The 25,687-nt window shown below is 39.8% G+C and overlaps 1 protein-coding gene across 8 annotated transcripts in view; it reads left to right on the forward strand.

Moving 5' to 3' along the window:
* LTBP1 (latent transforming growth factor beta binding protein 1) overlaps nt 1-25,687 on the forward strand; it is a 186,577-nt gene that overhangs the window by 150,934 nt on the left and 9,956 nt on the right. For 7 of the 8 annotated variants that reach the window (XM_015621750.3, XM_015621751.3, XM_015621753.3 and 4 more), the window contains 6 exons: nt 2,048-2,191; nt 12,170-12,352; nt 13,695-13,781; nt 16,099-16,227; nt 17,562-17,702; nt 20,006-20,176. In XM_015621750.3, the coding sequence (XP_015477236.1) occupies nt 2,048-2,191; nt 12,170-12,352; nt 13,695-13,781; nt 16,099-16,227; nt 17,562-17,702; nt 20,006-20,176 (855 nt within the window). The remainder of the gene's footprint in view (nt 1-2,047; nt 2,192-12,169; nt 12,353-13,694; nt 13,782-16,098; nt 16,228-17,561; nt 17,703-20,005; nt 20,177-25,687) is intronic. The other variant, XM_015621752.3, reaches the window with a different exon arrangement.

Genomic DNA, 25,687 nt, shown 5'->3' on the forward strand with positions numbered 1-25,687 from the left:
GAAACTTTATGAAAACCTGTTATTAGGACAAACAGAAGCAAACAGCAAATAAGCTGAGCCACTTAATTTATTTCTTTTAAAAAACCTAAGAAGTCTCCCTGTTTCTGCATGTCAGGACCATTCACAAATACAATAGCATGAATGTAATATTTTAGCTTATTTAAGTGCTACATCTGTTTAGTTTCACAGCTGGGTTAGAAGGACCCTGCTGTACCCCCTGCAGGAAATAACATCTGGACTGTGGCACACACAGCCAGGCTGAATTAGATGGCACCTCCCTAGGCATATAGGGTTTAAACAGATTTTAACATTAGCTTCCAGCTCCAGGAAAGACACCTAGCACCATGAAATGATGTGGGATTTTTGTAGATGTGTAAATACTGCACATTTCTTTTGTGACTAATAGGTTTCCAGATCTGTTGTTAATAGTGCTGGCTGGAGAACCATTTGAGGCAGCACAAGTTTGTAATATAAAATTAATACCAGATTGAGGAAAGGTATTCATTAAGCAATTTCTTCAAGCCAGACCCAGGATGAAACACATTTACTGGTAACAGAAACCTAAATGGAATACCAAACAGAGAGGAGGATTTAGAAGTTTTACAGAGTGTTTGTATGCACTTTCTAATATATTAAATGGTTTTGTTACAAAATTCTATATGTCATTTGACACTTACTTTGCTGCATACCAAGTTATATTTTGTCATACAGTGACTTTTCATGGATGAAAACAAATAAAGCTTAGAAAGTAAAAAAATAAAAGGGGAAAGGATAGGATAGTGTGAAACTAAATTTAATTTTGAGTTCCCACTGAAGTAATTCTGAACCACTAAACAATGCTTTTTTTTTTCTTGTATAACATAATATCGTGTAAAATGCTCTTACAAATTTGGAAGCCACTTATCAGCCAAAACAATTCAAGGAAAAAGTAAGTCTCTGGTTCCTGACTAGGCAGTGTTCCCCAAAGATGGCTTGTTCCTTGTGACAAGAGCCCAGTAAAAAGATAAAGAAAAATCTGAATACATTTTTTAAAAGTAAGCCAACTCTAAGTTAAAATCCATATTTATATAAAAACACAGAAGTCAGCATTTATTCAGATAACTAAATTTTGATAGGCAAGAGGTAAAAAGGATGAAATATTGCTTCAAAAGTTTTATGTTAGACTACAGTTATAGGAATTTTTGAGTTGTGATAAAGAAATTACTGCTTCTGATACTAATCAGCATAATTTCTGTCTACTGAGATCCTCTCATTAGAATTCAATTTTCAAATGTCAACATTAGCAACTAAAAAGAAAGTAAAGCTAGGTGATCCTGGTAGTATTTGATAATCCTTGTTTAAGCAACAGACAACAATTCTTTTGGTCAAAAAAGCATTTCAGGATTGGCTAGTTAGCAGGTGTATGGAATCCAAGTTAAAAATATGTGGAATTTTTTGGAGAGAGGAATTTTGCAGTGTTCAGCAGGGGTCCCTGGGTGACCTGGGCACAATTTTCTGTGGGTCCCAGAGCAGCCTGTGAGTCCATGTAGTGGACAGAAATATATAGACATACAGTGGCACTGGGGCTGGGGAATTTTCTTTTTGGTGGTTGTTTACAAGCAGAATGGTATTTGGAGAGGAAAATGAATTCTCTTTTTTGTAGTGCAGTCTGAATCTCACCAAAACCTGTTCATTTTGCTCCTTGAGTTTAGTGAAAGCTTGATAATAAAGCTAAGAAAACAAATTACTCTGAGTCTTAAATCCCAGTAGGAGAATACACAGAAAAGCAAGTATTTAACAATGAGAAACACCAAAAAACCTGTGTTCTGGTCTACAATCAGCACCTAATCAGCACTAATAGTTTATAAACTGTACTGTGACTTTCAGGGGTCTTTATTTCATAGGACTTACTACTTGTTTATGAATCCACTTAGGTATTAGTGAGTTTTTAATCCTTCTCCAGGGATCACATCTGTAATCTGGCAGACAATATTGGCACAGGTACAGCAGATAAAAGAACACTCAGTAGTCGGTCTCAATTGATTCATGTTTCGGATTTCTTCCCCAGATGTGAATGAATGTGAAATGTTGAGTGGAGTATGTGGTGAAGCCCTCTGTGAAAATGTTGATGGTTCTTTCCTGTGTCTGTGCTCTGATGAAAACCAGGAGTATGATCCAATGACCGGACAGTGTCGCTTCCGTACTTCACCAGGTAAAACTCAGCGGATTTTTGCATGCTTGGCATGATTTCAGCTGCACACAGAACCATTGGAAAGGCAAAGCTGGTTGAAATATTGGTGTTGCTTTAACTACAGCAGAAAAATGTAAAGCTTTGTCAGTATCTTGGAAGTGTGTGCACGAGAGGAGGTTTTTCTAGGAAGGAATATGTTATCAGTGAACCATTAACAGTGAAAATATAGCAGAAGTACCTTCTAAATGTTATTCATCAACAGACTTGGCAGTAATATTGAGCAATTACTGCAGGTAAGAGTAAACGCTGTCACTGGCTAGATTGTAAAAATGAAATCTGATGTGGAGTCAAGTCTATGACCTGAGTGGTTTTGGGTTTTGTCCAAACTTTTAAAAACACCCATTAGTATGCTTGGACAATGTTTAAGGGAGCATATTATTAAAACCAGAAGTTGTATTTAGTTGTTGTGGTTTCACCCCAGATGGCAACCAAGCCCCAAGCAGCCACTCACTCACTCCCCTAGAAAGCTCATGGGTTGACGTAAAGACAGATGAATAGGGAAAACAAAAGCCACAAACACAAGCAAAGCAAATCAAGGAATGAACTGACTGTTTCCCATGGGCAGGTGTTCTGCCACCTCCAGGAGAGCAGGACCCCATCACACGTAACAGTGACTTGGGAAGACAAAAGCCATCATGCCAAACATCCCCCTCTTCCTTCTTCTTCTCCTCATTTTATGTACTGAGCATGAAGTCATGCAGTCTGGAATATCCTTTTGGTCAGTTTGGGTCACCTGTCCTGGCTGTGTCTCCTCCCAGCCTCCTCACCAGTGAGGCAGAACAGAAAGCAGAAAAGGCTTTGGCTTTGTGTAAGCTCTGCTCAGCAATAATAAAAACATCTCAATATTAATCAGTTCTGTGTTGTTCAGCACAAATCCAAAATACAACCCCATACTAGCCACTGTGAAGAACTCTATACCAGCCAAAATCAGCACAATAGTGATAGCTTTTTAGCATTATCTAGAATTAATATAAGTCCTAAGAGCAGGCTGTTGGGAAAGCAAAAACCCAAACCACTAAATTGTTGTTAATCTACCTCAGTCTCTCTTAAAGTGTCCTTGCCTGGTTTACTCCTGTTTTTCCTACTAGTCCATTGTACTGGATTTTTGAGCTTTCTTATAAAGTGTTTTGGGTGTTGAAAATACTACTGGAAATGCACTAATTGAAAATTAGTTTAGAACTCTTAAAAGCTGCCTTCACATTTCTAAACTGATCCAGTTTGGAGAAAGGAACAAACCCACAGTAAGAATGAACAGAGTACAAGAAATGACAGGATTTACTTGTGCAGTGTTTGTTCCCCTCCAAAATGCAAATCTTGGTATTTTTTCCTTGCTTTCTTACACTGCAGGTCTAGCTTCTGGAAAGCCTTAGAGGAACTGGCTTTTTTGTTTACTTTACAGCTTCCAGGCTGTGGCTATTTTCTCCTATCACTCATGATCTTTCAGACTTGCAAAGAGGGTTAAAATATCCATGACCTAATTGTCACAAATATTTAGATCATTGAATGTAGCACTCAGCAGCACTCAAGAAGTTGCCTGTGAAATATCATTAACAGCTGATTGACAAACATTTTGGGCCTGTGAAGAGGTAGTACTCAGGGGAATTCAGCTAGCTGATGAAGCAAAACCAGAACTAAAAAATCAGCAGAGGGCCTGAGTCATGTAAAAAGAACTCACATCCAAGGGACATTTGAGGACATACCCTAACATTAGTGTGGGGAGGAAGGGGATGAAGAACACAGTGTGATGGATTGTGCTGTCAACAGATGGATACTCTACTGGCTGTACTAACTCCATTATGCTGTCAGCAGTGAACACAGCTTTGCTGTAACTGCTCTTCCTTCCCCTCCAGGCTTCATCAGGCCCTAACAAAACACATGCTTCACCTTTGTCTCTTCTCTGATAAGGTCATCAAGGTCTCTCATACGAAACCACAAGGAGCTAGTGAGAAGTACTTTACATCATACGGTCTTGGACTAGAATAAGACAAAATACTTGGATCAGAGATCTTATTATCCTCTTTCCTTCTAAAGTAGAAGGAGAAAAGACTGTTGTTAGTTCTCCTTACAAATTATTCTTGCTGCAAAGAATGCTGGAATAGCCACACATCCTCTCTGTCTTTGACAAGCCACATACTCAGGTCAGGCGTGGTGCTTCCAGAGTTCCCATGATGCATGTGGATATCATCTGTCAGCATTAGTTTGCATCATGCCTATGAAAGGCAGAACTTAAGAGGCAGAAAGGAAGAACTTAATCTGTGTTATCCTGTTGCAGATATCTGTAATTCAGCCTAGTTCACCCAGCTCTTGCTTATTTCTCATTCTGTATTTTTGTGCATAAAGAAGTTGTCCACCTTCTATGAAGTGCAATTAGATGACATTTGTTCAAATGTTATTTTAATTTGGAACTTTTTTCCCCATGGTCTTCTTCCAAAGGCCGTTAGATTTGTGGAGTGCTGTGTGTTCACACTTTTCTTTACTCGTCCTTAGGGCTCTCAAGATTTCCTTTTATTTAGATTGCACTTGCTGGAAATGTGTCTGCTGTTAGCTGTGCCTTGAAACAATCCTCCCAGTGTATGTATCAGGAATTTAAGCCCCTACTGTTACTTTCCAGTCAAAAAAACCAAAAAAAGTGCAAAAAGTTGTGCAAGGCTCGATTGTCTCATTCCCTTCTTCTCTGCCCTGCCATTCAAAAAATGTAGGAAATGTTTCAGAAATAAGAAAAGATAAAGGAGGAAAGAACTTTATTCTGTAGGAGATGAAAATCTGCTGTTCTGTACATCTTTGTACCTAAGAGAGAAAAAATGCATGCTTTGGGTTGAAGTCTTCTCATTTATTCTTACAACAAACTATATAAAGCTATTTGTGCTTCATTTCTAGCATGTGCCAAGCTCGACCCATTTAGAGTAAGAATCGATAATAGTAATAAATAATAAGTTTGAATACAATTGTGGTTGTAACTGCTGCACGTTGTAGTATGCATTTGAACCACTAATATAGACTAATATACTACTAAGAGGTCTCATAAGATGGAATCTAGAAGATATAATGGACAGTGAATATTTGGGGATCATAACAACTATGATTTGGGGTGGCATGCCTAAACTTGAAATGTTTCAATACCAGTGCTTGCAGAGACACACCATTGGCATAAGGAAAACCTGGTGGGATGAAACTATACCTGGAGGGCCACATTGGATGTTTACAGGCTTTGCAGGTGAGGCAGGGGGCAGGGAAATGGCTGGAATGTATGGACCTGAATGGAGCATACCATTTGGCATGTATGGTTTGAAGTCTCCCTGTGAGGATTAAGAGACAAACAACATGGATGTCATCGTGGGAGTCTACTATAAATCATCTAGCCAGGATAATGACACTGATGAATTGTTCTTTGAGGAGCTAATGGAAAGCTCCAGACAACTTCCCTTGTCCTTCAGGGACACTTCGACCTGCCAGATGTTCACCAGGGACAACAAACAGCTGGCACAAACACATCCGGAAGATTGCTAAAACATGGATTCTAACTTCATGGTACAGCTACCAAGGGAGACAACTAGGAAATATGTCGGTTTTGATTTGTTGCTTAATTAATCAGGAGGGTCTCATGACTAAAGTGGAGATTGATGGCTGTCTTGGACACAGAGACCATGAAGCAATCCAGTTTAAAATCTGGTGACAAGAGGAAACTGCCAACTTCAACTCTGAAGATAGCAGACTTGTGGCTTCTCAGGGAGCTAGTTAGCTAGAAAGAAAGAGAAAATTCTCCTAAAAGTGTTGTGGTGTCACACTGTGTTAGGAACAGCAAAAGTGATGACACAGACTCTTGCTTGAGTTGCAAAGAGAGCACTTTTTATTCTTCCAGGTCTTCTTTTATGGACAGATACGAGAAGATCTGAAAAGATAAAACTTTTGTGGGTCATCAAACCAACACATCACCATCATTGGACAGTTGGGAGCAACACCCCTCGACCTTTTCTTGCAAGAAAACAACAAGGAGACAAACAACATCTGCAAAGATTGTTTTCCTTCTCTAAGGCCTATTTGGATTCCTCCTTATGATTTCCCAGGACAGAGAGAGAAAGTTGTGTACTTGACTTTCCCACAGACTCAAGGTAGTGCCTGAAGCCTAAAAATCTTTTACTTGACCACTGTCAGTTCCCACAGTTGTGGTCCATACTCTTGAAGTACCGCTGACTAGGAGCACAGGAGCAGGCAGTTCCAAAACATGGAAAGTCAAGAAGGCGAGGCAGAAGACCAGCTGAGCAGGGATCTTCTTTTGGAGCTAAGGCAAAAAAAGAAGTGTCCGGTGAAAGGAAGGTCAGTTAACATGAGAAGAACACTCATCAAGAGATGCTGCTCACCACTGTTGCGAGAAGATTTGCGTGGCCAAAGTGCAGTTGGAGTTGAAGCTAGCTATTAGTGTGGAGGAAGATAAAAAGGAAGGGACATAAATAAATACATAAATAGAGAAAGGCAGTGCAGAAATGACATGGGCCCATTACAGGATGAGGATCTTGCACATGACAAGGTAGAGACATTTGATGCATTCTTTGCCTCTGTCCTCAACACTGATGACAAACTAAGGGGGTCCTATTGATCTGAGCTGGAGGACCATGGCTGTGAAAATGATAAACTCACAACTGACCCTAAACTTGTGCAGGATCTGCTGCTCCATCTGGATCCCTGTAAGTCTCTGGGACCTAATGGGTTTAAACCAAGAATACTCAAAGAGCCTCTCATGACATTGTGAGGTCTCTCAATCATTTTTGAGCTGACTCTGGAATCTGGGGAGGTCCCACCTGACTGGAAGATGGCAAACATTGTCCTGATTTTTAAAAAGGGGAAGAAGGAGGGCCCTGCCAGCTTCAGGTCTGTCAGTCTTGCTTCAGTGTCTGGAAAAGTTACGGAGAATATTATTCTGAGTTATTGAAAAAATACCTGAAAAACAACATGGTAATTTGTCACAGCCAGCACCTCTTTATTAGGGGAAACCTAGCTGATCAAGGGAAGCCAGTTACTGTAATCTTTTTTATCTCAGTGAATCTTTTGATACTGTCTCTCACAGGATCCTTTTGGACAAAATGTCCAGCACACAGCTGGATGAACACATCATGGGATGGGTGAGCAACTGGCTCACAGGTCAGGCACAAAGGGTTACAGTGAATGAGGTGACATCAGACTGGGGACCTGTCACTAGGGGGGTTCCAGAGGGCTGCATTCTCAGCCCTGTGCTCTTCAACATCTTCATAAATGACTTGGACACAGGACTGGAAGGGATACAGGGCAAGTTCACAGAGCATGCAAAACTGGGAGGAGCTGCTGAGTCCATCAAGGGCAGGGAGACCCTGCAGAGAGACCAACAAATCAGAGAGCTGGGTAATCACCAACCTCAAGCTCAACAAGGGAAAGTGCTGGATTCTGCACCTGGGAGAGCTAACCCTGGATGTACAGACAGGCTGGGGAATGGGAGGCTGGAGAGCAGTGTCACAGAAAGGGACCTGGGGGTCCTGGTCCATGGCAAGTTGAACATGAGCCAGCAGTGCCCTGGCAGCCAGGGGGAACAACCCTGTCCTGGGGGCATCAGGCACAGCATGGCCATGGAGATCTCCACAAAAGTACCTGGGCCTACTTAGGAATCTACAGATGTTGCTTTCTCCTGGCTACATGAAACATAACCAGTTATTTATTCTAATAACAGTAACTGATGTGATTGATAAGTCAAAATCATGGTTTTGGTGTCCAAAACCGTAAGTCTCTTCTAGGCTGATTAATATTGAAACAAAATCAATCCCCCCTGCAATCTAACTAACCAGCAGCACAAAAAATTTGCGGCTGCCAAGTAATAGTTTATAAATTTGATCCAAAAGGCTACGAATTTGGTGCATGAGTACAGATTCTGAATTTCCTAAACGTTATGGGCTTTCTTATTGTTCAGTGAATTTCAGTTGTCTGTGGACAAAGTCTTAGCTGTAAGTTTTATGTGTGCATCACTTGCACTAATCCCTGAATTGTATATATGCATGTATATATATGTGTGTGTATATATATATATGTATATATATGTGTGTATATATATATATATATGCACTGCACATGCATGTGTTAGGTGTTGTAGTTTGCCGCATGTGGAGTCAGTTGAGAAATCTAAACAATGCATTTTTACTGTATTCTTGAAAAATTGGATTCCAAAAGTGAGAATTCTTACTTGAATTGTTTTCTCAAAGTCCTCTGAGCTTTTAGAAATCATGAAGTTATAATGACTGTTTTTCACTTTTGCAACAAGTTTTCTGATTGCATTTGTAAGTGTTGTTGGTACACAGTTGCAGTATTTAAGATCCCATAAGTTTGATCTGTTGTTTTTTTCAGATCACAGTTGTTAACAGAACACTATTTAGGCAAATATTCCAGTGTATGCTGAAGTCTAAGGATATGCTATTATCTACTGAATCCTACATTACTGATGCATGTTTTTGCATGAAACATATGCTAAGCATATTGTTGGATCAAGGTTATGCAAAGGTGTATAAATCTATTTCTAAGAAATACTTCAGAATCCAATCCAGCAGCAACTATACAGAATTTCTCTCATAGACTGTTAATAGAACGGTTACATCAAAAAAGTGGTAAAATTATTTTCCTTTACCAGCATGCCTTACATAGGGAGATATTTTACATTTTCTAACAGAAAAAAACAGAAACAATGACACAAAAAATAAGTTCTGTCATATTTTGTCAACATAACTAATGAAATCACTTTCAAAAACAACTTGTTTACTAAATGGCTAATAATCTACAACAGAGAAATGATAAGCTTGTAGACATAGACTGGTCTTGGTTTAAAAAAGAAAAAAAAGGTTTTGTCTCATTTGCTTTCCGAACATTCATGATGCCTTCTTAACTAACCCTCACAGCTGTGTAAACAACAGCCATTTATCTGCTGAACAGATAATGGGAGGAGCAACCAACACATTGCATGTAAAATGGGAATAAACAAGGACATGATGAGACTATCTCCCCTTCCTCCCAGGGCAGCTTCTGTATTCTTTCTCTGATAAACAATGTGAAAACCGCCATGCTTTCTCTTCTGATGAAGATTTGGCTTTGATTCAGTTAGACAGATGGCAAATGGCCAAGGAAAATGTATGAATTGGTGACTGAAGTACTGCTCTCTCACCTTGGAATGGCAGATTTAGTTCAGATGCATTTCTGTGACATGATAGTCTTAATATAGTTCCTATTGGATAGCAACTGATACTACAAAACCACCTCAATTGATGAAATTCAACACATTATAGAAAATTGTGATTGTCAGATGAGGGTTGAGCACAGGCTAAACTAACAAAGCTGAAATAAGCAGCCAGCTGGGTGTATCCTTTAAAGTACAATTTAGTTATATTGGCAGAACTGCAAAGCCTTGCAGGTGGCAACATTATACTAAATTTGAATGGAGGTGTCTGCCAGCCCCTCAGCCTCCCAATATTGAAGTCACTTTTCTGAGGAAGATAGAAATAAATCCAATTGTCTGTGTCTAATGAGAAACCAAAAGAACTATTGCACATGATCATACTATTGAAGTGCAATAATAGGCAATCCATGATGACATTTTTAAATCTGCTTTTCTCCAAATGGACCTAATATTTGTATGCCTGGTAAAGTTGCCTTGCTCCATCTGTTTTGGGGAGTGTGGATGGGCAGTGATAATACGATTGAAGTAGCAAGAGCTGGGGTTTATTTAATTCCTTCAGCATTTGTTGGACATCACTACCTTCAAGCTACCATCTCACAAACACTTTCTAAGTGGGATCTTAAAACCCACTCCAGAGTTGCTTGCTTCTTGTTTCAAAGGTGATTCACTTTTCTCCCCAAGTTCCAGACAAAGCTCTTTGTTCAGGCAGGCTGGGAATCTTCCCTCCTGTCCCATCTTTTGGCTCATAGGGATGTCCTGCTCCTGCACCTTTAAGATTTTCTTCCTAAAGTACTTCCAGCACTCCTGGACTTTTGCCCTTCAGGGCTGGTGCCTTAGGGAATCTCTCAGCCAGTCTCATGATGAGGTGAAAGTCTGCCCTCTGGAAGCCCAAGGTGGCAGAACTGCTGGCACGCTTCCTTAATTCCAAAGATTCACAATCACTATCATTTCCTTATTGCTTTTCCTAAGATAGTCTCTGACCATCACGTCACCCACAAGTCCTTCTCTCTTCACAAACAGCAGGTCCTGTGGGGCACCTCCCCTGGCTGGCTTCCTCACCAGATATGTCAGGAAGTTCTCTTCCACACACTCCAGGAATCCCCTAAGCTGCTTCCTCTTTGCTGTGCTGTATTTCTAGCAGACATCTGGCATGCTGAAGTCTGCCACAGTAGTAAGGGCTAGGGCTCACAAGACTGCTTATAGAACAGATCCCTGCTTCTAGAATGTTTCTTCTGCCTCTCCATCCTGGCTGGGTGGTCTACAACAGACTCCCACCAGGATACCTGCCTTGTTGGCCTTTTCCCTGATTCTTAGCCTTAAACACTCAACCCTATTGTCATCATTGTTCAACTCCCTAACACACAGGGCTGGCTACCTCACCGCCTCTCTTTCCTTGCCTATCCCTTCTCAAGAGTTTAGAACCCTCATTGCAGTGCTCCAGTTGTCATCCCACAGTGTCTCTGGTAGCAACTCTATTACCCTTTTCCTGCTGCACCATGAAACCAACATTTGTTGCAGTAGCACCTTGAAGTGCACTGTCACTCTATAAAATAGAGGTTCTGATTTCTGCCTCAATAGCTGTGTTTCTGAGAAATGTTTCATTTTTGGCTTACTGTGCAAGAGCCTGGGTGGAAATAAAATCTCAAAGAGTGAAAAATCAGCCAACATGCAGTAATTTTTAATAGGTTTTTTGTTAGTTAAACATTTGTTAAGTACTAAGCATAAAGAATTTCCCTAGATAAAAAGAAAATGTAATTTCAAGACTCAAGATTTATCTGTCTCAAATTCCTGAATAAAGTTTTGGGTTTGATTAATAAATGTGAGCGTATGTAATTTTAGAACTTGGTTACTTTACTGATGGCCTGTGAAAAGTTTTTCATATCGATCAAGTGTGAATAACAATTTTATGTGGTAGTTCCCACTTCTGAGCCCTTGATGATAATTTTTGTGAAGTGAAATGTTAGGTAGACAGAGTTGTGCAAACACAGAAGCTTTAAATAGGTATTTCTTTTCAAAATCACTTCTTGGTGTACTTTAGGATTGCCTTGCTTTCGAAAGGTCTTTGACTCTTACACTAATAGGGTATTTATTGGATCTGTGGGACAGACTGTTTTGCCTCCAGTCCATATAAATACTGTGAGAGGACCCACTCAGTGCTTAGGGCTATAAATCTGCCTTCTTGGCTGGATTCCTATTGTAAAGTAAAACACAGAGTAAGTTAACTTGACATGTGTATTATATTCCTCTGCTTACCATGGAGTCAGTAAGATTCTTTTGCAAAAATCATAAAGGGCATTGTATTCAAATGTGGAGAATGCTTTTTTTCCCAGTGAAATGAAAAGGGGCTGTAAATACTCATTCTTTTGAAAATTGAGTCTTTTCAGTTCAGTCTTTTTAGCTCCTTTATCTGAAAAAATGAGATCTGCTTACCTCTGTGAAGAGCTTTTGGATTCATATATGAAGAGCACCATGTCAATAGTTGGGCATAGCCATTAGTAGCAGAACATGAGAGCAGGTATTTCATGCATTGCTTGAAAACTATAGAAATGCAAATTGGAGGAATCCTTTTATGATCAAGTTGGAGAACAGGTCTGAAAAAGCTAAAGGAAAGTCATTGACTTCCATCATTTTTTCTAATGTCAAAAAGTTAAACCAAAATTTGTACTCAGTTTCTTCTCTGCTCTTCTGACATCCTGGAAAAAGTGACTAATTTCATGTGTCATCTTGTGTGGTTTATGGGTTTTTTTCCACCTTAGAAATGCCAATAGAGGCTGATCAACAGGAAGATGGAAAGAAGGAGTGCTACTACAATCTGAATGATGCTAATTTCTGTGACAATGTGCTTACATCCAATGTAACCAAACAAGAATGCTGCTGTACCTTGGGTGCTGGTTGGGGTGATAACTGTGAAATCTTCCCGTGCCCTGTCATTGGAACTGGTAAGAGGAGGCTTTGTATTTATTGTTAGGATTGTATTTATGTTAATAGAGTGTGCCTTGCCTTTAGAGAAGGCTTGCCAATTAAATCCCATATTCTGTAGTATTTAGTTGTGACTTATCCATAGGAATCCTTCACAGAGGAAAGGGTGATAAGAATAATTCATACCTGGTGTAAATCCATTGGCTTCTCTGCAGTTTCCCTAGGGATTGAAAAAGCCTGTTACTGAACAGTGTTAACTCCAACTGATTTTAAGCAAATATGAATTCTCACAAAAGCTTTTTCCAGATGCTATGGTAACATGTTAGATTTTTTTTCCAGAAGCTGGAAAACGAAGGTAACCATTATGACATTTTTGAGGCTGCAGCTATTCTTTGCAGTGCTGTTTCTACAGCACTACAGCTTACCAATGCATATTATAACATTAGTTTTACATTTTGCAGCTTACTGAACAATTCAGTTAATAATGTTCTCTGCAGGGCATTGTTTAACTTCTAAATATCTAAATATTAAATTAGACAGAGCCATGTGATATGTGTCACAAATTTTGAAAACAATACCAGTAAACCATTGAAAAAAACCATTAAAATACCATTGAAACATAAACAGGGATGGCTGCAATTCAGAATCCAGCTGGAAAAAAAAATCACATAAGAGAGAACATGCGTAAATTTTTTGAGATTAAATGCTAGAGATTACTTTTCACAGAAATGTATCATCACGTTTAATTCCTGTTTTAACAAGACCTTAGAATCAGTCAAACTGAAATGAAATGCATAATGAAAAAGGGGCCTCTCTGCTTGGATAGGTTTGTTTGATTCTGTATAGTCTCCAAGACACTTGAAATAATTTCTCTCTGTAATGCACACCATGTTCTCCTGTTGCAGTCAATTAGGGGTTTTCCTGTATGAGGACTGAAGAATGTGGACGGGGGTTTGTATCTCAGTTGGAGTATGCCTAGATTGCAGCTTTCAGCGTAGCTCATAGAGGCCCATGCTAGCTTTAATTAAGATAATTTGGCTACTGGTATTGTTATAACTGCAGTGCACCATGAAACCTAGTAAGGGCCACGTTCTCCTGCCAAAGAGCAGGAGAAGTGAGTTTGCCTGGAGCTCTGTGATGCCGTGGGCAGCCTAGCCAGGTTTGTGAAAGCTAGCTCTGCAAACTGAGAGCAGGGGAAAGTCAGGCTGTGGCATTTAACATCCCCCCTTTAACTAAAGGTGTGTATGATTGCCTGATAGATGCAAACAGGGCAGGTATCTCAAAGTACCCTGAAATAAATGTAGTACTACATACGTGAATACTTTTTTCTTAACATAATTTTTTGTTTTCTTTCTCTCCCAGCTGAATTTACTGATTTGTGTCCTGAAGGAAAAGGTTATATTCCCTCTGGAGAATCATCTTATGGGCTTCTTGCTCAGAATTACAAAGGTCAGTACTGACTTGTATTAAGTTTAATTATTTCAGAAGTTCTGGTAGTTGATTGACGAGAAATGTGAGCCAGGAATGTAAACATACTAATTCAAATTTTATTAGGTGATAAAAACAGTTTGTAGTATGAAACATTACTGAAAATCATCATTTTACAGGTTGTTAAGAATATCAATTACACATTCTCTGCAATACTCTGGTTTAATTTTTACTAAGTGCTATATACTATGAGAATTGGTGCTGTGACCACAAACCACAAATACTCATTTACATATGGAATACAATGCCAGCTTAAATTTGTAAATATTTGTATGCAGAGTTGGAAGAGAGGAGAGAGTTCTGTTGAGCATTTGGCCTGCAAGAGAGAATGAATACAAAAACTGAAGAGAAGTTCAGCAACAATATTTTCATTACAGAACTTCATGGAATATTTACTGGTGGTAGTCCAGTGGTAGTAAAGAAATTGGAGTGATAGAAGTTGGTGAATGTGGGTGAGAGGGAGCTGGCATCATAAAGAAGTAAAAGTGGGATCAGCAAAATTTCTTTCCAGGTTTGAGAAGTAGCCATCAATATTAATAATTTTTAAGACTTCACGGAGCTCATTTAAAGGTCTCTGAGAGTATTTCTGTTCAGGGATTGTTTAAGGATGTTGTTTATCTTTACAGATCTAAGATATTCACAGTGGGGGCTTGGAACTTGCTGTGCAGCTTATCCAAATGCACCTTAGATAAAATCTGTGTTGTTTTTGTGCTACCTCAGGGTTGATAATATCCGTAGCTGTTATAAATACTGAAATGTGGAAATAATTTATCTGGAAATACCTTCCACAAATCCCTGCCATAATAAGACTTTTTATGTTTTCAGTAAATTTATGTTGTAAAACCTTAGGAATGGCACAGAGGACAAACACTAAATAGATAAATGACTTTCACATTTACATAACTATTAATCTACTCTTTTTGTAATGTGATCTTTCTCTGTTACACTAATTTAAATATTACTGTTCCTTTTGTCCACAAGCTTCTGCTTGGAGGAGCAATTCCTGTTTTCTTATTGGAATTACCTGTCAGAAGTGAATAGCCTGCTAGCCTTCCTTGGCTTTGCTTCCAGGCTTTCCCATTTTTCTCCAGACACAAATCCATGTTCCACAAGAAGAAGACAGATGTGAATGTGACATTTCTTATTAATCTTCGCATTGTTCCTGCTGCTAAACAGTAAAAATAATTAATGTTTGTAGTCACTTAGTGGCTGGAAGAGTGGATGTAAAAGCAAATAGTTTTCTAGATCTCTCAGTTCTTCTGGAAAAAAGGAAGCATTTGAATGATTGACCTTTGAAATTACTGTACAGCTGGAAATGACAACTTTGGGATAAAATCTGTGCTGCCCCAGAATAAATGGGGACTAAATATATAGATGACAGTGGATTAAAACAATTGGTATTGAGAAAAGAATGACCTACTTTAAGTTGTGCTTTTTATTGCCATTTTTACTACCAAGCTAGCTTTAACAGACTAGTCTAAGTAGGTCTAGCAAATGAAAAGTAGGTTGGAAAAAGGAAGTGAATGGAATTCCAACAGTAACAAATACATAAATGCAAGACTGGGAAAAAATGTGTACAACTGTGAAAAGCTATATATGAGCTGGCATATATTATCCATGAAACCTCCGTGAAAACATTTAGCCTCATTTGAAAGTGTGGTAGATTGTCTGTGTCAGCTGTCTCTAGTTCTGTAGTGATGGCCACCCTGTGTTCAGCCACAGACACAATTGGTCCTGTGTGGGGGAAGAGAAACAAAGCCACGAGCAGTGCAGAGGAGGAGTATTTTCTGCTGTGCACAGCAGAGTCACCAAACGCTATGCAAAGAGAAGAGCCATCACAGAGTCCATCCATAAGCATAACTGCTTAGTTTGGTAACCAGATGGTGTGCCTAAGTTAGATCCATGGTGGGAATACCTTCAGTAAAGCAAATTATATGGGGAAATACAGGCCAAATTGTTCATCTGTTTTGCTTGAAGAGCAATGTGATACCAAAGGAAACTGGGGATTATTCCAGTCTCTGTGTGCCATGGGACTTAATTCTGACAGGGGGAAGTAATGGTCCACCAATTTTTCCTTTTCCATTCTGGCTACATAGCCTCTTCCCTACCAGTTGTCTGAGGGTTGTTTTTTTTTCCTGTGGATATCTGTGCTCCTGGGATTTTCTGTTTAAACTGAAGTTTGCTTGAACAGAGAAGTGTATAGGATTTATTCCACCTTGCTTTTCTATGTGGCATGATAATAACAATGGTAACACAGCCTTTAATGTTTTCTCCCCAGATGCTGATGAATGCCAACTCTTTGGACAAGAAATCTGTAAAAACGGCTTCTGTTTGAATACACAGCCAGGTTATGAGTGCTACTGCAAACAAGGCACATACTATGACCCTGTTAAGCTCCAGTGCTTTGGTAAGTTTATTTGAAGTGGTCTTGTCACTATAATGGTATGCAGATGGGCAAAACAAGCAGACTCATACAGCAGGAATCCCATCAGAACTGTGGCATTCCCAGTAAGGGGAGAAACACTGGGCCTCTGAACTCCTGTAGCAGTTTTGTAAGATACATTGGGTCATTTCCCTTCCTTCTGCTTGGCTGAGCAGCAATTCTGGATGACATAGCTGTGGCATGTAGAGCAGGGTTTGCTTTATTTGCCTCCTTTTTCAGCAAATTACTCTCAGGAGTTTGCATCTCCAGAACAGCCTTTTGTGCTCCTTTGAGTTGAGTCAAGAGCTGGTGCCAGCCTTAATGCAGGCAGCACAAAGTGATCAGAGGGGGCTCCCTCCTTACATGCACACTTCTGCTTCACTCTGCCAAGGTACAATTTAGCCTTCTGTCCTTTGTATGTGGGGTGAACGGTGAAAGCCTGTATGTTGAAGCTCACCTTTCATTTGGTAAGTGTTCTGGGTTTACTCTGTTAGATTAATTCAGACTTTGTTTGTTTGTTTGTTTCAAGGACAGATATTTTCCACAAAGGGTTAATATGCAATGTGAAATTACAGTTGAGGTAATTGATAAGCCTATTTTAGCCTGCACAACTTTATACTCTTTTGGTTCTGGTATTCAGCTGAAAATTATTCATGACCATGACCCTGGCTTTTGCTTTGTAAGCAGAGAACCGTGTATAATGTGCAGAATATCATAATGGAAGGAAGCAATTTTTGCAACTGCAATAAGAGAGCCTTTTACCTTGGAATTCTGTGATTATTCTTTACAAAGAGTGGGATTTTAGCTGATTAAATGTAATTTATCCGAAGTGGCCTGCTCTTCCCTTTGAGCTAAATTTCAGCTTTTGCTTTCCAAGACAAACAAAGAAATATAACTTCCATGGCTAGGTAAGGTGATTCCTTCTTCTGGCAAGCTCATGAAGAATCACTAGGAGTATGCCCACCTCTAATGCCTGCTGGTATTGTCCTAAAGGGAGACAAATGTGGGAGGCAGTGGCAGCTATACTGGGTGCAGGGTTTTCCTGGCACTGCAACCCCTCCAACAAGCCTCCTTGACCTCCCTGGTGCTGCTCCGTACTAGCTCCCTAAGACTTGAGGATCACAGGCCAGCATCCTTCAGATGTCTGTCCTTCTCCATGAGCACAGGCAGGGTGTTTTTGCCAGCAGTGGGTATTTGTGATAATTTACAGAAGGCTTGCAGGGAAGTCTGCTCCTAATATAGGAAAATAGAAACATATATTAACACAATGCAAATACTTTGTGCTGGCTCTCCTTGATACATTTCCTTCCATTTTAAAGACACGGATGAATGTCAGGACCCAAACAGCTGTATTGATGGCCAGTGCATTAACACAGAAGGATCTTACAACTGTTTCTGTACACACCCAATGGTTTTGGACGCAACAGAAAAGCGATGCATCAGACCAGCAGATTCGAGTGGTATGATCCATTATACATATTACTGAAGTGAGTACACCTCTACGAGGTGGTGCTGACATGGCTACAGACCCGAAGTCTAGGCTCAGACTGGGTCATCCTTGGATGAGCCTGCTCTTCTGGAGGATTTTGGAAGGCAATGCTTGGACCGTCGTCTGTTGATCCAGGAGGCATCGTGATGTAGAACTCCACAGTGCTCCACTTTGCCTATACAGACAGGACATTGCTGGAAGTATTGTGAGATTAGGCTCGGGCTGAGGAGTCTTCAGCCAGTTCACCAGCTCTGCACCTGCCTTGTCCAGCCTTGTAGGTAATGAGGCACAGCCTGCTTGCTGTCTCAGTAAGGCTGGGGTTTGGCTGCAGGCTAAGTCTCGAGATTTAATTCTACCAAAGTATGACAGGAATGACAGGATATAGGAGGAAGTAGCTAAAATTGTGTGTGTGTGCTTTCAGTTGATTAACACTGAAGGTACACTGAGCTCACAGTTTCAAATTGTGGGCTTCAAAGCGTCACTGTTGAAATAATGTTTTTGTGTGTTCTTTTAATTTCAGTAGAGACTGATTTCAGAAAAAAATGTTAGATATTACAAGATTCTTAGAAATGTCTCAGAAATCCAGAGCATCGTGCAGTCTGCACAGCTTTGTCTATGCCACTCGTGTCTTCAAAAGAATTGTTACAATGGGTTTGATTTAATGCTGGTGCTGTATGGCCATAAATCCAGACCTCTGGTTCCTGCAGCTTGTGGTGAATTTTCCTGAGACGCTTCTGTAGAAGGAAATGGGAATACAGACTGAATGCCTGCTTTAGTCACTCCAAATTGTAAGGCTGGTATTTTGAGGAGTAATGTGGTCACCCTGTTGCCTGGAACTGTGCAAGAGCCACAGCATTTCTATTGTTCAATCTACAGTTAAACAAACCAAGAGCAGGATTGTCCTTTGGGTTCATCTAGGATGTGAAAAGAATGCAAGAGCCCAAAGGGTCTTCTGTCATAAGACATTCAGGCTGACACAGCACTGATCATCTCAGCCAGCACAAAGCACTCAAGCCTTGTATCCCTGCTGGCAATGTCCCCCTCACGCAGAGCGGGGAGAGGGCAGGCTGGTTCCTTTGCTGCCAGCAGAATCTGGAGTTGGTTGCAGAGACCCACTGCTGCTGCTTTTCACTGCATGTTCTAAGCTCTTTGTAGAGTAGGTATCTGAGTTGTGATCACCTTCATGCTTTCAGAAATTAGTTTGAAACTTTGGGAGAGGTTTCAGTTCTGTGGTCACCCGTGCATAATGTAAAAATGCAGTAAATGAATATGCACAGACGAAACAGAACCTTGGTTTGTGACATCACTTATTTTCCACTCTGTATTGGAACAAAATCAAAACCTTGCAGATGTCTTCACAAAACAATTGTGCTGAGGTTTTTACATTCCAAGTGGAAGATTAAGTTTACAGTTCCTCTTCTTCCGATCAGCAGTGATCAGAACTTGCTGGGACTGGGAATGGTTTCTTCTGAGATCTGTGTCAAAACTATTATGCCTCTGAAAAACTCCAGCCTTGACAAAAATACAGATTTTTGTGAATGTTCATACGAATGTGACAGTAGTTCACAGCAGTGTTCTGTCTCTAACAATAGCTGTAAGTGGATGATTAGAGACCAGGAGGGTAGATAAACAATACTTCTCTTCACCCTCCCCAGCACTCTCTCAGCCTCCAGCTATTTTCAGCTCAGGGGATTTCCTGAGACTGATGTAGTTTGTCTGTTTAGTTAATGGGACTCTCTCTTCCAAGTATTTGTCCAGTCTCCCAGGGAGCCCATGTAAAAATTTTTGTTTGGCTCTGCCCTAGCTGTAAAAGTTCTTTCAGATGCCACTGACAGCAGTATAAGAAAAGCAAAATAACTTTTAAAGAACCATTGTGTGGATGGAGTTCCCCAAACATTCACCTCTTTCCCAGCGCTGTTTCTTGTCAAGCTCTGTTAACTTCCATGGGAGCTGAGCTGAATCCGTGTTAAGTGTTCAGCAATGACTGTGATTTAGAAAGATTTGGGTTTTGGGTATCCAACACAGTGTGCTTTTAAATTGGCCTAATGTGATAGCTCAGAACCTTTTAACATTTTTCCAAAGCTGAACATTCAAGGGATGAGCTACCTCTGGCACTTAAAAAAGGTCATGATGTCTAAGCTTAAATTTGTATTCAGCAGTCTGTAAAGCTCAGCTGTTTTTTTCTAATCTAAATGTATAAAATTTATCATTACACCAGTGTCTTATTTAAATAACAGTTCTCTGACGATGACTTAATCCTGTCTTCTCCATCAGAACAAACTGAAGAAGCTGAGGTCTACCAGGACCTTTGCTGGCAGCACCTAAGTGACGATTTTGTCTGCAGTCGACCACTGGTTGGAAAGCAGACCACGTACACGGAGTGCTGCTGCCTGTACGGGGAAGCCTGGGGCATGCAGTGCGCGCTGTGTCCGATGAAGGAGTCAGGTAAGGAAACACGCCTGTCGCTCCTCGGATCGAAACCTGAAACGCTTCATCACTCTAACCCCTTGCATTTGTACCTGCGCCAATGACGTAAAAAAAACAGACCAAAAAACCCCTGGCCCCTCAAGTTAAGGGAATGGGTTACCAATAAGGACTGAAGAATTTCCAGGGAATATAATTTAGTGTTAAAAAGAAAGGTGGCTGGCGTTATTTTTAAAAGACTATATTTTGTTTACGCTTTTGGAAATCGGATGCTCTTCCATGATCTTTCGGGTAGAAGGTACCACTTGTGGTGACTAAAAAAGCTGAATGGATACAGAGAAAAATGTCACTGACACACAGATTTATTTCTGGGGACTGAAGAAGGGCCAGTGGAAGCAGCATAGGTGTATGTCATGCTGTGCCTGAGATACATCAGCCCTGGTATACACAGTCTGGTAGGATACTAACTTCTTCCCCCCATATAAACTGCTCCAAGGTCTGGTTTGGATGCAGCTTTCTTATTATAAATGTGTCTTTCAGTGACATATCTTTCCATGTAGGAGTACCATCCTGCACTGGTAAAGCATTTTACTGTGAACATTCCTGGATTTTTACTTGGGCCTGTGTTACTCTAATGGTAATGTTGTGGCTAAAGCAATACATGTTTTATTTGTAGCAAAAACCCAGAAATTCAAAAACTACATAGAGAAGTTCAGTGAAGCACTAATGTGGTTGTTTCTGTCTGTTTGGGTTGTATGCTTTTATAATTTACTTGCAAGGTCCCTGAACCTGTTCTGAGATATCTTTACTCATTTGAGTTTGCTTTGGAAATGCAGCAACTGCAAAAAAAGCATCTGATTTTGATGATGTTGGCTGGAGTAACTTCTAGCTGATGCTTACCCCAGGAAGAGACTGAAGAAGAAAAACAGTGCATGACAGCAGCTTGATTTATAAGATATGGAAATCTCTGAAATGTCTTTGTCAGAACAAATCTTACATGAGGACATCAAATTATTATACCTGCTAGAACAACAAATGTAATGGAAAGAAGTGTAATAGTAAGACAAATACAGGGCAACAGCTAATAGCAAGAATGTTTGCTATGACCTGGAACTCCTCAAGTGGAAACACTGAATGGATTAATGGAGTTTTCCTTTGTACAAAGTTTATCACATGGTGAGAATGACCCATCTGTGTCATGCAAGCATGTAATCCTGAGAGAGCAAAGAAAAGCTATTCCTGTTAGAGAGAGTTAAATTAGGTACAGTATTTACTTCTGGATATCTGTAGCTAGTTACATTTAAAGCAGGATAAATCTGAAAAGAGAGGACCACCAACATGGTCAGGCAAAGAGAACCTGCCTCACAAGGGGGAAGATGAAAAATTCCAAACATACCTAGAGAGCAAAGGCTGCAAATTCTAAGACTCTCCTCTAGAGCACAATCATGGAGGATTCCCAGAAGCTTTTAATTTAAACAAAAGTGCTGATATGAGGAAAAAAATTGGACCTATTTCAGTCTGAAAATATTAGATGTATTTTGATCATTAGGAACACAGGATTCTAGAGCCTCAATCCTGGGCCAACAGTGGGGTGTAAATCCCCACTAGCTCTATGAAGAAAATTGAGAAATTAATTTTAAGAATTACATGGAGGTTCCCAATGTATAACATCCTAAACATGAGTTGGATGATCCTTAATCAAAGCTGAAGAGCATTGTGTTGGATAATAAAATCTTTCTCCCTCCAGATACAAGATAACTTTTATGCAATGTTTCATTTGCATTGAGAAATATCTGCTTTTACTGGAACTATGAGGCATACTTTGATCCCAAATACTTTAAATAACCCTTATAGATTGGAACACAGTTAAAAATAAAAGCATCTTGAATGTTTATGATGTCACAACAAACATACAAGCTCTCATTTCTCAGTGGAGATATGGTATGTGCTCATTGGTCCTCACACACATGTGCGCTCACCCACACAGAAACCTGGAAGCCTTTCTCTCTGTTCAGGAACGTTTACCAAGAAAAATTTAAAGCTGACTGAACTGAATAAATGATTCATTTGACATGTCTTCAGTCTGTAGCGCTTAAAGTGATATCATTGGCTCAAGAGAGTGCTTTCACACCTCCAGGCCATCAGGTCACAGGTTCAAGTCCTGGCTGGGGAATCTGGAATTTCTCCATTTTTAAATACTTAGGTATTGTGTTGGCTGCGTTTACTGCTGAAGGTGTTTGCCTATTTCCCCAGTTAGGGGCTTTCTGAAGATTTGTAACACATGTTGAAGAAGACCTGGCGATGTGAAAAGCATTATCACCACAAGACTTTCACCATGGAATGGGTTGGATCCTAGTACAGATCTGTGGTTTCCTTTTACCTTGTTTATAGTCCCGCTGTGTTTGAAGATCTAGTCACCACCCTTAGAAAGAAGGAAATACAGGCCTACCACAGTCATACTTTTTGTCATACTTTTGCAAGTCTCTTCTAAAGATATTAATGCTTTATTAAAAATAACCTCTAACTTTTGTAACCCAGCTTGTCTTTAAAGTGATTTCATTTTTCATGACAAGATTTAAATACCCTGTTCAAGTAGGATCCAGCATAGAACCAGTGGGAAGACAGAGCACTTTTGCAAGACTTCATCCATATTAAGCAAAAGGAAATACAATCTTAAATCAGCCTGAAAACAGAAATTACATGGTTGCTACTGTTTCTAAAAACTACTAATCAGTGCTTAATTAAACAAACCCCACTGAAATGACTCCAGACATTCAGAGACTGAGACAAAAATAAGTAGCATTTGTTGATACTGCAACAAATACTAACAGCAACATACTAACAACAGCAAGACTGATAAGTACTTTGATAACAACATTGAGGAAGAAACTCAAAATATTAGTTCAAAGTCCTGATCAAAATACTGGCAACATGAGCTGTAGTGCTGTGGTTGAGTACATCTGACTCGTGCAAGCAAGGGATGTAAAGACATTGTTTTCAATTATATTATTATCTTATGATATCATCATGTTGCAGATAAAGACTTTCACAGATTTCATCCATTACCAAAATATCAACTACTGAAGTGTATTCTCTCTGAGTTCACGGTGTCATTAGTCTGTATTTGCCCAAAGAACATTAATAACAGTTTAATAATTATTATTAAAAAACTTCCGTGTTACTTGAGGTTTGTCATTGGCAATCTGTAGAAATTTACCAGTTGAGTGAAAAGAATTAGAAAATTGGATACTTTTTGGTTTGTAAAACAACAGCAAAACATGCTTTCTTCATTCCACCCACCCAAAAAAATACATGTTGAATGATGTGCCTTCGGAAGTTCTGCTTACTTGGTCAATTTACTGTTAGTGCTTAACAGCCCAACTCTCTCCATCCAGACTCCTTGGTCTAGTAACTGGTAGCAGGACAGGCACCAGTAGGTTTAGCATCTGGGTCAAAGCCTCCATGCCAGAAAACAGAGCAACTGGCCCTGACTGAACAAATCTGAAATCTAAAATAAAGCCATGTGCACCTCAAGTTAACTTGAACTTGTCGGTCCTGAACTATAAACATTCTGAGACTCCAGAAGCTCCTGTGAGACCCTTAGGGAACTGGAATGGATTTTAGGCAAGGTGTATGGTTACAGGAAATTTGAAGAGAGGAGATAGAACCAGCAGCTAGAAAATGTTGAGTAATGTGGTGTGCTGGGGTCAGCATTTAATTTACAGACAGCCTATTTTTGTATTTGCAAAGTAGTAGTAGTTTTGAGGCTATTGCAGTGCAGTATCACCTTTGCTTCTGTAACACCTTAAAATGCTGGTGAGGTGGTATTAGGAACTCAATAGATGTGCCAAAGAGATGTCAGTCAGTTAAGGGGGGTACTTTCTCTTCCATAGCTGGCTGCCTGGAGAAGCTTTCATACAGAAAAACAGGGTGAGGTAGGTCTGGGACTCAGCAGCTTTAGCAGATGTTTTAATAACTATTGAGAGTGGGAGTACATTACCATATCTGTAACTTAGACATTTTTGTTGGTGTGAGTACTAAGATAATGTCATGAACACATACTTAGGCAACTGCAAAAGGCACCAGGACTCAGTTTATCAGCCTGTTTATTTGTGTATACTTAGAAATACTTTCTCTACTCCTGAGTTTTAAATTCTATTACTTTGTGGGATTTTATGGAACCACTTTATATTTAGAAGATCTGCAGAAAAGACAGTCAGTAGATGATTCAGATGCTCTGTGGGATTAGAAGTCACAAAAAGAACTGCTGTTCATATTGTATTTTAAGTTTCTCTTTATCCCCACCTTAGCATTTGCAAAGCCCTTGTTAGGTGAACACTGCGAGTAGTGAGTAATTTGAATCACCTGGGGTGTTGTACAATGTAGCATTTCTCTTGGACAATTTCATATTGTGTTTTTTATACAGAAACCCACATCAGTGCTGGTCCTGCCAGTTTTTCCTTCCATCAGGAAAGATAAATCAGCACCCTGAGCTGTTCTAGACATGTGCTTTACAATGAGATGCTGTCCTAGAAGTGGTTATGTCCTTCTTTGGATTAAAATGGACAATGAACAACTAATTCAGATGCAGACCCTCAGAGATGCCTAGATGGAGTTGAATTCTGCCCATTTCTGGCAGAACAGATTGTTTGGATTGCATTTTTGTTGCAAAGGAACTCTGAGTATCCTTTGTAAACAGTATGAGTTAGTTCTGGGCTGAGCTTCCATAATATGAGAACATAGTGTTCTTTTTAAGTTCTGGCTAATGTCACACTTGAAGATCTGGAAGTACAGGGTAAACCAATGTGTGTAAAGTGTGAGTTTTCATCTCTCCTCTTTTGGGATGGTTAAGATCAGCAGGGAGGCACTGGATTAATTTCTGTAGATCATTGCTCATCTTTCCATTTAGGATGGCATTGTGCCTCCTTCCTTTGTGGTAAGGACTTTGGTCAAATGGATTATATTCTCAGGGCATAAAATACTGCAGTGATTGGGCCTCAAATATTGAAATTCTTGTGTTCAGTGTGTTCAGATTTTTGGCTGATTTAATTTCTGATGATGAAGCGTTTCAGTGCTTTTTCTGAAGGTTAGGCGAGACATGCAGAGTAGCTTTGGCTACAGGTTCTTTCTCATGGAACCTCACATTCCAAGTGGATATGGAAATCAGCAAGGAGTCAGAAAGCTATGTGCAAAATTGTGTCAGAAACAACCTTTTATTACAACTTTTAACTATCCACTTGGACCAAAAAGGAGTGGGAAGATCATTTTAGGAAACTCAAGCAGCAATAGCAGAGGAACCAAAGGTCACTACCAAGAAGTTTTGAGACAAGCAATTTGGTAATTATTTCAATTTAGTGAGAGCTTCACATCCACTGTGAATCTTTTTCAGGGATTTCATTTAGAGTGTGTCCATGAGGGTATATGAACATCCTTCCTAACTAATGAAAAATAACCTTTGTGACTGATACCCTTACCTTTTTCTTAAATTGTGGGGTAGACATGCGTGCTGTTCACTGCAAACCTTAACATCTA

The sequence above is a fragment of the Parus major genome, chromosome 3 (assembly GCF_001522545.3).
Source record: "Parus major isolate Abel chromosome 3, Parus_major1.1, whole genome shotgun sequence".
Taxonomy (NCBI): domain Eukaryota; kingdom Metazoa; phylum Chordata; class Aves; order Passeriformes; family Paridae; genus Parus; species Parus major.